The sequence below is a fragment of the Sceloporus undulatus genome, chromosome 1, assembly GCF_019175285.1.
Source record: "Sceloporus undulatus isolate JIND9_A2432 ecotype Alabama chromosome 1, SceUnd_v1.1, whole genome shotgun sequence".
Taxonomy (NCBI): Eukaryota; Metazoa; Chordata; class Lepidosauria; order Squamata; family Phrynosomatidae; genus Sceloporus; species Sceloporus undulatus.
In genome coordinates, this window is record NC_056522.1 from 197,516,001 (window position 1) to 197,530,656 (window position 14,656).

Consider the following 14,656-nt stretch of genomic DNA (forward strand, 5'->3'; position numbering starts at 1 on the left):
GAATTCTGGTAACTGAACTCCAAAACATGTGGAGAACAAAGGGTTGAGAACCAGGGCCTTCCAGGATGTGGTGATAAAAGTGTGTGTGTGTGTGGGGGGGATGTCACATACCGCATATGCTGCTCCTAATTTCTTGGACACAATTTGAAAATACATAAATAACCATGCCTGCAGACAAAGACCACATAATGTATTTCTTGTCTTTGGCCATATAATGTATTTCTTATATTTGAATGGGATTCTGTAATTATTAAAATCATGAGTTGTAAAAGAACAATCTCACAGAGGGATGTTTACCATATCTGTGTCTTGTTCAGTCATCTGTCTGAGGGGAGAGAAGAACATGCTATACCATCCATATGTTAATTCTAATTTGGAAGCAGCAATAATAAATAAATATCTGTTCTTTGGAGAATATGTTTTCTTGTATTACCTAGTTCAAAATATTGGGGGGTGGGGGTGGGAGGTGGAAAATATTGAGCTAGATATTTAATGAACTACATATTCAGTCCATATATAGAATTTTGAAAGCTGCTATACATTTTACAAACAACAACTACAACAACAGCAATAAGTACAACAAAACCCAGCTTCATATGAGTTTTCTATTTTCATAATAATGTGTTGCAAGTGTATGATCTCTGCCATATTATTGGATAAGACAAAGGTTTTGATACTAATGTAACTGTAAATTTTTAAGCTCTCAGTAATCATGATATAGAAACATTGATTATTTCACGAAGAAGCAGTAGATGTGAGGTGTAAATAAACCTTGCTAACCAGTTCTGGGCCTGAACAGTGCTTGGATGGGACATTGTCTACATACATGACTTTTAATTATGTGGAAGAAATGCATGCTGTAAATGTAACAGAAAAAAATCAGCCAGCCTATTTTTAACTGGTTCTCGCTGTTCACCTCTAACCTGCTCATATCTTTCCAGGGAGCTCCTGGTCCAGCTGGGCCTATTGGTGAACCAGGCAAAGAAGGTCCCCCAGGCCTACGTGGAGATCCTGGCGCTCATGGTCGAGTAGGAGATCGTGGTCCAGCTGGCCCAGCTGGCAGTCCAGGAGATAAAGGAGACCCAGGAGAAGATGGACAACCTGTAATTTTGGGTGGTTATGGGAGAGAGAGAGATTGGAAACGGGGGCAACAAACTTCTTCCTTTTCAAAATAGTTCTCACTTGTTTGAAAGATACCTTATTTGGCTTCATTTACTAACTCCAGGATCCATTTAAAAAGTGTGCTAGAGTTTCCTCGGTTCAACAGCCCCAAAACATACATCAGTTTTACCATTATGATAGCTTCTTCATTCTGTCCATGGTTTTTATTTTTCTCACCTGACTTTGCTCTCAGACCTTTTCATTATCAACCACCATTACCCTTTTTCTTCCTGTTGCTTCTCCAGCTTCACCATTATCTCAAGTAACATACTATCAGCCCTTATCTTACATGAATTTATAGGCACTTTCGGCCTCATGAATGATATGTCCCAGTTTTCCTCCCCCTAATTTTTTAAAAAATCCTAGCAGGTTTTTGGAAAGCACTAGATAGAAGTCTTGATGAGTGTTCTTCAAATATTACTTGCTAGAAAAAGAACCTGGCTCTGACCCAAATTAAAAAACATCATTTCAACCCACATCCTGGGGGTTTCTGTCTTCTTTCCCACAATTTCATTCTTTTTCCCTCTCATGCTAGTCTTTCTCTGGACCTGCATACTTATTTGACATGTACTAGTTTTACCTGGTTTCCAAACTCCTTTATCCACTTCAGCCTAACTCTGCATAACTAACAGGCAACAGTGTGCAAAGGGATCTAACTGAGTGAAAGTTTTCATGGATTTGGCCTACTTCCTCAGATATAGATACAGACTCAGTTTACGAAATCTTATGTTAGAGCATCTTTCGCTCATTTAGTCTCAAAGGTCCTACAAGATCCCTTTGCATACTGATATTTCAGAGTAACATGGCTATGCTTCTGAATCCTAACAAGCAACAGACCCCCCCCCTCTCTCTCTTTCTCTTTTCCTCTTCCTCTTCTTCTCTCTTTTGTGGCCAAATGACATTTCCCCAAGTCAAATAATCTTACAATAAGTTAGGAGGAAGAGAAAAATACCAGTAGCAGCCTGTACCATATATCTAGAGTCAATCAGTACAACTGAAGTAGTGTAAGAAAAGTGCTTTGCATGTTCAAAAGTACTTTTAAAATGTTAAATGTTTTTAGTAGTTATGCTATTCAGTAATAGCAGAGGATTAACAAGGTGTCTCCAGAGTACTTTTCATCTGAAAAAAGAAGTCGCTTCTGTTTTTAATAATGGACCTCAGGCCCAGTTATACTTGAAAATGTTCAGAAGGCTTCTGACCTTTAACATAAAGCTACTTTCTTTTTTAAGAATTGATGAAAAGCGTTATCCTATACATGTCAATTCAGGAGAAAGTACAATTTAGAGTTTATAACTGGGTTAGTGGACATAGGAAAGATTGTAGAATGAAATAAATTAACTAAAAGGAGAACTTAATCTACAGCCATTCTTTCTTACACACCCCAGCCCACATACATACACATACATGCACATGCAAACCTGTCTCCCAAGGCAGGCAGATCAAAAAAACTTTGATCCAGTCAAGGAAGAAAAGGGAGGAAACACCAAGAACAAATTCTCTTTTTTGCTCTCTCTTAATCTCTTTCATATGCACACATATGTTCACACATACACATATAGATCTATATAAGCTTGGAGTATAGAAACTGCATAGTTTACCAGACACCTAGGCTACATACGAGTAGGGCCTAGGTTGTTCCAGTAGTGGCAAGGGTTTTTGTGGCTTGACCTTGTCTAACCCTGCCTTTAACCACAAGTCTCAAGGCTTGCTGCTGTTGAGTATGCCTTTAGTTCTGGAAGAGACCTATTACTTCTGAGGAGCTATTTTTTTCCTAAGGAAATTGTTGCCTGCTCCATAGTGGCTTAGTATTGTCTCATGACTCATTGCGATACTACAGTTTAAAGCAAGCAAGCAAGCAAGCAAACAAACAAACAGCGAGATAACAGTGTGAAGTCGAAGGCTTTCATGACCGGCATCCATAGTTTTTTGTGGGTTTTTTGGGCTATGTGGCCATGTTCTAGCAGAGTTTCTTCCTGACATTTCGCCAGCATCTGTGAAGATGCCAGCCACGGATGCTGGTGAAACATCAGGAAGAAACTCTGCTAGAACATGGCCACATAGCCCAAAAAAACCCTCATAAAACAATGAGATAACAAACCTTCACATTCCACCTAGCATCCACACCAAGTTTCAGGCATCTTCACTTCATTGTCATGGTGAAGATAGATGTTTAGACGTATGGTCTATTTTATTGTTATTACTGTATATACTTATGTATAAGTCTAAAAATGTTAGTCAAAAAACTGACCCAAAACACATGAGATGACTGAGATGGGTCAATGTAAGTACTGTACTTGAACTCTTATTTTAAAAAGGAACCATCTCCTGTTGAAAGACAAGAGTGTAATCTGTCCTGGAAGCACTGATCTCCCACTCTCTAGTCTCTCATCTGTCCAGCCTTTAGTATGAGTACAAATACTGTATGCCTGTTGGAATTTTTGAAGTTTTTTTGGTATTGTTTTCCCTTTCTTCATCCATTTTAAAATGTTTTACCCTCAATTTATCCACGGGTCATGTCAAAATCCATAATTTTGTCCCCAAAACCTGCTCTCGATTTATACATGAAGTCAATTTATAGTTGAGTATATACAATATATAACAGAGAGAGAAATCTTTTTTGCCAACCTTTCCCGGCTGTGCCTTCCAGATATTTTAGATTTCAAATCCCATTGGTCCCAGATAGTATGGCTAGAGATGAGGAATTCTGGGAAGTATTGTCAAAGCAAGCTAGAAGGTGCCAGGCTGGAGAAGATGTTTTCATTCCTTACTTTTTTAAAAAACTGGATCTTTCAGTGACACTACAGCTCCATGTTTTGATTTGCATACTACCATTTATTCAGTTAGTACTTTTTTTCCAGTGGAAAGTTACTTTTGGTTAAGAGTTTTAGTGATTGCAATACAACCCTGTTTTGTTTCCTATACATTCCAGGGTCCTGATGGTCCACCAGGCCCTGCTGGAACTACTGGTCAGAGAGGCATTGTGGGTATACCAGGTCAACGTGGAGAAAGAGGCATGCCTGGGCTACCTGGACCTGCTGTGAGTATCAGCAGAGCTGCTTTCAAAACACTTTTTGAAGTGTTCATTTTTTTTTTTGTAGCCTGTATGATTCTCACTGTGGTGCTACAGTAATACCCACCTTGATTATCCCTCAGTGCTCAGACATCTCTCTTTATTTTCTAGTATATATCTTCAGTGGACATAACTGGTGACACAATATTTCTCTTCATGCTAGGGCACACCAGGAAAACAAGGTGGAACAGGCCCACCAGGAGACAAAGGACCTTCTGGGCCCATAGGTTCTCCAGGTACTACCGGTCCAGTGGGTGAAGCAGGCCCAGAGGTAAGTAGATTTTTTATAGGCTAGACCTTTGTAGGCTATTTTACATAAAAAGAATATATCAGCATTGCTGTATATTACTAGCACATAACTGCTGTGCAAGAATGCCTGAATTCACATAAGTTCATATAGATTTACTTGCTTGTTTTGTTTAAAAGATTCCAATGCCACCTTGACAGGCAAGAGTTTCTGAGACCATGTAATAGACAGTTTGAAAGAAAAGTAATGCATACAGATTTCAAGATAGAAGGAGCAGCTGTAGAACAACATGAGCCAGATTTTAAAACAAACAAATGGGGAAAAAGTGCATCAAAACAGAGTAACTAAAAGGCCCCCTAAAATAAAATGGAGAAAATGACAGGGTTTGCTGCTTTTAGTCTTGTTTCCTTGGGAAAGAGTTTCAAAACTGGGGCAATGGAAAAGGTCCTCTCAGGGGTGGAGCAGACATGAAAGAGCAGCCCGTGTCAGCTCCTTCTGGAAGTAGGTTGGAACACCCTGCCCAAATAGCTTGCTCCTAAGTTGGGCAGCAGACTCAGGGCTCGACTGGCACCAGCCAGGAGTCAGGTTTTCTCAGCTCCTTTTTGCTCCAATCCTAAGGACTGGAATGCAGCTTTGGTGCAGCTCCTGGCCGCTTTGGAGGCATGCGTCATGTAAATGGCATGCTTCTAAAGTGGCTGGAACCTGCTTCATTTAGCTCATCTGTTCAGGGCCTCAGAAGCCACACAGGCCTAAAGTGTATGTATGGGTATATAGGGGTGGGAGATGTTTGAGACAGATACAAGGAGCTTTGTGTGAGAACAGCTACAGTGTAAAATACTCTTAATTCACGTTACAAGCCATTTAAGAGCGAAATACAACTAAACCTTGGATTTTAGTCTAATCCCCAACTTAAAACACGAACTTGATGGCTTTGGAAATAGAAATGCTGACAAACATCTTCCATATGCCTAGTGTGACTTTGTATTGCATAATGAACTTGCTGTACTACATTTTTAAAAGAAAGCAGTTGATGCAGCATTTTGGTTAAGCAGCTTTCATGAAGAAGTAATATGAGTATTTTACAGGAAATGTACATTTTAATATTAATTTTATGCATGTTTATATAGGATGTTTTATGGTTGTACATTGTTTTGAAATCTCCAGATTTTTCAGGAGTGTGTGTGTGTGTGTGTGTGTGTGTGATAATAATAGTAGTAGTAGTAGTAGTAGTAGTAATAATAATAATAATAGATTAGATTCTGTCAAAACTCCTTTGGAAAATCATGCCTTGTAGCATTTCTTTGTTTGTTTTTGTGATATTTTGTACTAGTAATTGTAGCTTCCAATACACAATAAACTTGTGTATGATACACAAAAGACTCAGTTACAAAGACAACCAGAGTTATAATTATTATTTGGTTTAACCCTTCACACAACATAGGGTCCTGCTGGTAATGATGGTACTCCTGGACGAGATGGAGCTGTTGGAGAAAGGGTAAGAATATAAGATATGAAATATGATATGATATAAGATACAAGATATGGTATGATATATTGCAAATTCCATAACTTTATGGCTATTCAGCAAGTTATATCATGTTTAGACACTAGTTTTTGGGTAAAGTCACAATCAGCATTCTGGTTTTATTACAACCTGAATTACAACTGATGGCTGCAAGTGAAGAGAATTTCAAAGATGAAGATTTTCAAGTAAAAAATTTATACAGTCAAGAATACAACTTTGGCACACATTAATAAGGGGAAGATGAGAGTGAAGTGATTATAATTTGCTACATTCTCTTTCTCCTTTGGAAGTTATCAAATTCCACAAACAAAGCAAAACAAAATAAAACAAAAAATGAAACAAAAACCTGCTAATGGCTTTCTCTGTCAGATGTGCAACTGCCAGAGGGTTAAGTGGAGTGATGGTGGTTACCTCTGTCTAATATAAAGATAAGCTCTGCCCAATATAATGGCCAGATATCTCTGGTAATAAGCTCATTGTTCATTTTTTGTAAATATTCTACCTTTCTGCATGAAGGTTTGTTGGGAATAGTTTCTCATTTAGGAAGCACTCTTCAAGAGCACTTTCTCTTCCAATAATCACTCCTATTCAAAATAATGCCACCTCTGGGCTGGAAATTAATTTTCAATAATTGCATTCCTGTGATGTTGTAATACACTTTAAATGTATCCATGTAGACCATGCAAGAAAATGGTGCAGTTTGGAATTTTTGTAGAGATTCAGTCAGCTACTCCCCTTTTCATACGTCTCTGTTTCTCCTTCCATATGATTTTCTGTCCTCTCTTAACAACAGAAACTTAATGCTGTGTGATCACTAAGTATGTTCAGTCCTCATTGGGCTGTTGTTATAGTTTCCCAATTAGAGGGAAGTGTTTGGCTCCCCTCCCTAGTAATGGCCGCTTTCTACCTTGGAAATCTCCAAACTTTGGAAATCTCCAAAGATTGTTGATACAGACCTTTTGTACATAGGGGGTAACATTTTGACTAGAAAAGACCCACTACTCATAGAATGAGTTTGGCACTAGTATATATGATTAAAGGTATGGGACCAATTGCATTGCAGGGTGATCGTGGTGAACCTGGACCTGCAGGCCTTCCTGGTTCTTCAGGAGCACCAGGTACTCCCGGACCTGTTGGACCTACAGGAGATCCAGGGCAAAGAGGTGAACCAGTAAGTATGGATTTGTCTTTGCAGTTTTATCAAATTATCTGGCATCAATCCTCTGGCTGGCAAATAGAATGGGCACTGAAATGGCCCATAATTTTACTTATGATTATTCCTAAATAGACTTTATGCTAGAATAGAGCCAATTCTGAGGTTGTAGGGGTATTTAGTGGCCTGGTCATGTGTGCAGAAGATAAGGAAATAGGGTGATTCTCTAGTGGCCAGTGGGCTCAATGATAACAGTTCCTTGATTTGCCACTCCTTCCTGTTTGTCCAGTCCCTACTGTGGTTTAATTTTGTTGATATTATATAAAACTGTAAAGGTAAATATGTTGACCTGGTGAATGAATGAAATCAATATTGAATACATTAACAAATCAACTTCTAATTTCTCCATAGGGCTCACGAGGACCAGTGGGTCCTCCCGGACGTGCTGGAAAACGGGGATTGCCGGTACATTCTTCTTAATTTCTTTAAATTATCTCTGTAATGGGATAACTGTGACAAGAAAAAACATGTATACTACAGAGTTAGATTTTCTCAGTTATTCAAAATAATAATAATAATAACAATAATAATAATACCATGTTCAGCTTTTTGTTCAGCCAACTTAAATTATTAAGTCGTTAATTAGTATTTTTCCTTAAACTGTATCATTAGAAAACAATATTTATCTGTTCATACATTAACTGTCTGTATTGTAGAGCAAAATGAATTCAATTAGTAAAGGGAAGGTTTACATACCTGTATTTTATGAAAACTATATCAACCACAAGAGCATATTAGTTTTTTTCTTTTACATTCCTCCACCATTTGACCAGTGATGTCCTTAAATACTTTTTATTGCAAACTTAAATGGCAAGAAGCAACGCAAATCCATAATAAGAAAAGCAATAGTAGTCTTTTAGATAACCAGAAAATTTTTTAACTGAAGCCTGAAGCAGATGAGCCAAATTAAGCGGCTTCCAGCCACTTTGGGGGCATGGCATTTATACGATGCCCCCAAAGTGGCCAGAAGCTGCTCTGAGACTGGCTAAGGCTGCCTGAAGCCTCCAGAAAAAAGATTGGCCAAAAGCCGCTCCTGCCAGTGTCCCACTTTAGGACAGCAGCATCCAGTCACCGCTGTGCCAGAGCTCCCAGGGCCAGAGTGGTCTCTGACTGCTCCTTTTGGCCTGCCTGTTTCTCCCTGAGTTATCTTTTCTTGTATGCCAAGAATTTCAAGTTCAGCACTGACTATATGCATGTTTGCTCTAGATGTGCACTGGGTTAAATAAATAAATAGTAGCTCAAATCTCATACTGGAATTGTATATCCTTGTAAAGACAGAATTTTCTTTAGAGTTCTGCATTTTGGATACAATTCAGTAATATTTTTTTTGGTTGTTAACTGCCCTCGAGTCAATCTCGACTCATAGCAACCCTATGGATGAGACATCGCCAAGACCCTCTGTCCTCCACTGCTCTGCTTAATTCCTGCAACCCCATGCCCATGACCTCCTTCATCGAGTCCATCCATCTAGCATGTGGCCTTCCTCACTTCCTACTTCCCTCCACCTTTCCCAGCATTACTGTCTTTTCCAATGAGTCCTTCCTTCTCATGATGTGTCCAAAGTACGACAATCTCAGTTTGGTCATCTTGGCTTCCAGGGAGGTTTCCAGCTTGATCTGCTCCAGGATCCATTTGTTTGTCCTTTTGGCTGTCCATGGGATCCTCAGCTCTCTTCTCCAGCATCACATCTTAAGTCCCATTAATTTCACTGGGAGATATTTGAGCACACAGTTAATGACCCATGTTGAAGTCCATGAGATTGAAGTATCCATGATGTTGGATGGATTCTAAGCCTTGTGTTTTTGTCCTTTCTAGGGTCCCCAAGGTCCTCGTGGAGACAAAGGTGACAATGGAGATCGAGGTGACAGGGGACAGAAGGGTCATCGTGGTTTCACTGGTCTTCAGGGTCTCCCTGGACCACCTGTAAGTCATTACCTGCATTTTTATTTTTCTGCTTATTCAAATATTACAAATATAGGAAACTGCCTTTTACTGAGTAAAACTATCAGTCCTGTAGCTATCCAGGATTTTCAAGCAGGATTCTTTCCTTGTTCTTGAATGAACCTAGCATTTCCGTATGGAGGCCATTTAGTTTGAGGACCTTCCCATCATAGATTACATTATTATATAACTATCCTCTCAAACTTGCAGGCCTGTGTGTACACCAAGATCTTCAGGGAACTACTGTGGCCATGTGTGTCTTTGTTTATTTCAGTGGAAGATTTCCTCCACTGAAATTAATAAAGAGCCCCTTTCAGTAGTGTGTTCCATGCAGCTTTAAGTATCCCCATATCCCAAAGGTGTTGGGCTCATCCTGTGCAAATGTTTGGTGAAATTACTGACTCCAACACTCCTTGATTCTTAGGAATGCAAACAATTCTTGCAAAAGTATTTGTCTCATTAAGAAAATGATCAACTGCTGTGAGAGTCTTTGCATTTCAGGACCTCTTTGTGAAAAAATTATTTTACAACTGTTTTGTACAATAACACCCCCTCCCCATTTCCTGCACCAAAAATTATTGTGGTTTCCAAAAAAAGAAGGGGAGGGATGGTACTCAAAGATACTGTTCCCAAAAAAGTTCCAAAATTCTAAGAATTATTCAGAAATGTGAAAAATCTCTCACAATCTCTCCTTGTGAGAAGAAATGTTTTGAAATTATTTTTACTTTCATTCAAGAATAAAACAAGTTAAGATTTTCAACCCTATTGACTGTTTGCCTTTCCTACTTTAAAAATACAAAAAGAGAAAGGGCACACTCAATTTTTTCAAAAATGTCTCACCCAATTTTTTTGTTCTTGTTGTGTGCTTTCAAGTTGTTTCCAGCTTAAGGTGATTTCAGGTGCACCTATCATAGGGTTTTCTGGGCAAGATTTATTCAAAGGGACTTTCCCTTTTCATTTGCCTCTCTCTGAGGTTGAAAGAGAGTGACTTGTCTAACATCACTCAGTGGGTTTCCAAGGCCAAGCAGGGATTTGAACCTTAGTCTCCCATAGTTGTAGCCCAGCACCCAATGTACCACAGCTCTCCAATTATTGCTCTCTTCCTTCCTTCCTTCCTTTTATAATGAAAGTTCTGGTCCAACATTTCTTGATCTCTTTTTAGTTATGTTTCAATCCTGTTTTTATGTTTTAATTTTATTCTTTTGTAAATTTTGAATATTACTCTTCACCTTCTTGAGCACATTTTTGGCAGGATATAAATGCAATAAATGGTAAAAAGTTGGATACACCTGTAACATGAACATGTCCAAACCATTTCCCATTTCTGCTTAGCTGTCTATTAATGTCATTCCTTGTCATACCACTAGAACCCTTTAGGCACTTTAATCCTTTGTTCCAGAAACAATGTGTGAGTAAGAATGGGAAGATATGTGTTGTTTCCTTCCCTCCAAGATCTCTTGAGAAGCTAATGCAGATTCCTATAAATAAATAGAAATTCATCTTGTATATGTCTCTGTAGGGTCCTATCGGGGAACAAGGCAGCCCTGGGATTCCAGGTCCATTTGGCCCAAGAGTAAGTATAACAGATTTTAAAAAGAAAGAAAAAACAACCACCAACATGGAAACAATTAGATTTGCTTTTGTACAGATGGTGTTTGTTGATTCCAGAGCAAATGAACTTTGTGTGAGGATTATGATGTACTTTTATTAAGCAAGGTTAGGCTTAAGCTATTTGTCCTTCTCAATTTCCTAACAATGTAAGATTCCAAATGAAATCTAGTATTTGACAAGGATATCAGATCTACAGAGGACCTCAGGTTTCAATCCTAATAACAAGTTTATATTCTTCAGGGTGGTTGGCCTGCAAGTACAAGCTAAAACGTGCAAATACATGTTGAATAAAATTGAGAGGCTACATTGAGTGCAGCTGATATGTTAATATATACTTCCCTAATGTCCTCTAGTTATATTTCCCTGTTCATTGCTTCCAGTGTTCACAAATATTTTATATACTTGTGTCAGCTGGAATTCACTAAGGCAGTTACAAATGTGTAACCAGGAGTGACAGCTTTGTGACTGGTTTGTATTCATGATCCCTGTATGTTCACCAGTTTAGAGGACATATAGGGACCATGTCCTCTAAATTCCCAACTACTGTTCAGTGGCTGGTATAAACAACATGAATCTGTTACCTGCCCATTGGAAAGCAGCAGACTGGTGTTCCCACCCCACTCCCTTGTGTGAGTCTCTCTGTTGTGAGTGGGAATCATGACAGCGATCCCGATTCTTACTGTCACACTGGAGATCAATCATGAGAGTGGGTGAGAATGTCAGTCATCTGCTTCTTGGGGAACAGACTCTTGTTGCTCAGATGCTGCAGCCAAGTTAGTGGGGATTGTGGTGGTGTCAAGCTGGGAGACATTAGTTAGCTACATAACTAAGTATATAGTTTTTGGTGTCTTCCTATTTGTTGGGGGGGGGATCCAGTTTTTTCACGTGATCATTTCCCAAATGATTGTTGCGGTATACAGCATATGTTCTGATTTAGTAATCCATTAATAATCCATGCCTTAGGCACTTCCATATTAGATTTCTAACTGGCAACAAGACCTCCCTAAAACAAGAAGCTCTTAAGAAGGCTTACAGTATAAAATAAAAACAATATAACCCCTGCAAACACCATAATTTTAAAAATCTCTTATAAAACTAAAAAAACAAGTAACTATAGCAATAATAATAATAATAAACAGCAGCTGCATACAACTTCAAACTTGGAGAGGAAAATGTGGACTAAACATAAGGCTTAGCAAATCTTCAAGGATTGGAGGAATTTTAAAAAGTCGTCTAGTGTTGAAATGATTACAAGTAGATGTCAGATAAGCTTTTGGAGGAGGACAATATTTCATAAATGGAGTAATACTACTGAAAATATCCTTCTACTGGTAGCTGTTCATCGCACCTACATGATAGGGGTACATATAACAGGTCTTGTGAAAGAACTGACATCCATGTAGGGAAATGTCTTCCTTCAGGCACTGTTTTCAAGACTTAAGGCCAAAACTGTTACTCTGAATTGGGCTCAGAAATGGACTGCAAGCTAGTGGAGCTTAGGGATATGCGGGAGAAGAAATGGTCTGTCATTTTTTTTAAAAAAATTGATTTACCCAATTTTTTAATTTTTTGCTTCTCATTTGAGATCCAGGGCTTCTGTGTCTTCTGAGCCAAATATGGAAAAGTACACACTTTGTAACCAGAAATCCCTACATTTCTAGGCTTGCAGTGTATTTAGTCCTGGTGTTCATACACTACAAAAGTTCATACAAATAGAAAAATATTTTTTCCATCTTGCTTTTGTCCTCTGTGAGACAGAAAGACCATGAGGTTAAAAAATGCAGAGAAATCAAGACTGATATTTTTTCTATCTTTAGCAGCCCATTCCTTCCAAAATAATATGCTGCAGCCAGACTGGTATCAGTAGTCATCATGTGGGAGTCCGTCAAGTATAGTTTTTTTTCAGCTGATTGGGGGGGGTGGGGGTGTTGTGAATGAATGTAGTAAATTTGTTACATGATTAACATGGACATTCTCTGATAATGCAGGGTCCTCCAGGTCCAGTTGGGCCTTCAGGTAAAGAAGGAAATCCTGGCCCTCTTGGACCAGTTGGACCTCCTGGTGTAAGGGGAACTTCAGGAGAAGCAGGACCGGAGGTAAATAATCAGAACTGAATTGTGAGATGTGGGTGTATGAATCAGTTTTGCTTTCTGATATAGCCTTTAACACACTACTGCAGCTAAATGCGGGGGAAGTAAAGACAATAACTTGCAGTGGTGGGGATTTCGTTGTTGTTGTTGTTGTTGTTGTTGTTGATCTGCAGCTTTCTTCAGAGGATAAATAAGTCTGGTTTACCCTGAGCAGCATAAATTTGTGCATGAAAGTATTTCTTGTTATGGTTTTAAGACTTTCAAATGTCATATTAAATTGGATTGCTTTGTTATGAATTGCTGTGAAAGCGAAGAAGAAAGCAACCTATACATTTAATTCAAGCAAGCCAATAAATCTATTGTTACTATTTATTAATTTTTTTTGCCTCCCACCCACACTTCAATGAAAAATTCTTGAGACTAACTCTCTCTCTCTCTCTCTCTCTCTCTCTGTGTGTGTGTGTGTGTGTGTACAGGTTCAGACTTACTTATCCGGAAATCCTAAATACTCTAAAATCCAAAAATTTCTACATGAGTAACTGAGATATTGACACCTTTGCTTTCTGATGTTTCCATGTACACAAACTTTGTTTTATGCACAAAATTATTAAAATTTTGTTTATAAAATTACCTTCAGGCTATATGTATAAAGTTTATATGAAACATAAATTAATTTGGTGCTTAGACTTGGGTCCCATCTCCAAGATATCTCTTTATATAAATGCAAATATTCCAAAATAAAAACAAAACAAAAATCAAAACTTCTCCCAGTCTCAAACGTTTCGGATAAGGAAGACTCAGCCACATTTTTTTTACTCTCCCCCCCCCCCTCACTGCAAAAGTACATCCTATTCAATTAAGTGGGAATTAATCCCAGGAACGAATATACAAGGATGATTCCTGTATTATCAGGAATCATCCAGACAAGCATGCTACATCATAACATTTATCCAGATGTTGATGAGTTTTCAGTGCATTGTTGAGAATCTATTTTAGTTTGGAAATCTGGAGCCAAATGCTCATTCAGTTGTAGACATTTATAAACACTGTCGGAGTTGTTGTATATTACTAATGGTAGCTGGCTGGAATCCATTGTACTTTGTTTTTTAGATATTTAATTGTGTAACCATGGGTATGGTCTTTTCCTTGCCACTTTTGCTTTAGGGTCCACCAGGAGATCCTGGCCCTCCAGGCCCACCAGGTCCTGCAGGCCACCTCACTGCTGCAATTGGTGATATTTTGGGGCATTATGATGATGGTCTAGCTGATGCCCTGCCCGAGTTCACTGAAGATGAGGCTGCCCCAGATGACAGCAATAAAACAGACCCAGGGGTCCATGCTACCTTAAAGTCACTGAGCAGCCAGATTGAAACCATGCGCAGCCCTGATGGCTCCAAGAAGCACCCGGCTCGTACTTGTGATGATCTGAGACTGTGCCACCCATCCAAAAAGAGTGGTAGGTATACAAAACCAACACACACAGAGATGTTTTAGCTCCTATATAGAGTGTTTCCCTGTGAGCGTTGTATAGACAGCTTTCATCATGAGGCTGCCCCAGATGACAGCAATAAAACAGACCCAGGGGTCCATGCTACCTTAAAGTCACTGAGCAGCCAGATTGAAACCATGCGCAGCCCTGATGGCTCCAAGAAGCACCCGGCTCGTACTTGTGATGATCTGAGACTGTGCCACCCATCCAAAAAGAGTGGTAGGTATACAAAACCAACACACACAGAGATGTTTTAGCTCCTATATAGAGTGTTTCCCTGTGAGCGTTGTATAGACAGCTTTCATCATG

At 39.0% G+C, this 14,656-nt stretch overlaps 1 protein-coding gene across 1 annotated transcript in view; it reads left to right on the plus strand.

Moving 5' to 3' along the window:
* Window positions 1-14,656, plus strand: part of COL5A2 (collagen type V alpha 2 chain) — a 179,064-nt gene that overhangs the window by 156,193 nt on the left and 8,215 nt on the right. Inside the window, exons 34-43 of the mRNA XM_042458322.1 lie at window positions 942-1,103; window positions 4,091-4,198; window positions 4,395-4,502; window positions 5,920-5,973; window positions 7,067-7,174; window positions 7,568-7,621; window positions 9,032-9,139; window positions 10,677-10,730; window positions 12,757-12,864; window positions 14,023-14,314. Of these exons, the coding sequence (XP_042314256.1) occupies window positions 942-1,103; window positions 4,091-4,198; window positions 4,395-4,502; window positions 5,920-5,973; window positions 7,067-7,174; window positions 7,568-7,621; window positions 9,032-9,139; window positions 10,677-10,730; window positions 12,757-12,864; window positions 14,023-14,314 (1,156 nt within the window). The remainder of the gene's footprint in view (window positions 1-941; window positions 1,104-4,090; window positions 4,199-4,394; window positions 4,503-5,919; window positions 5,974-7,066; window positions 7,175-7,567; window positions 7,622-9,031; window positions 9,140-10,676; window positions 10,731-12,756; window positions 12,865-14,022; window positions 14,315-14,656) is intronic.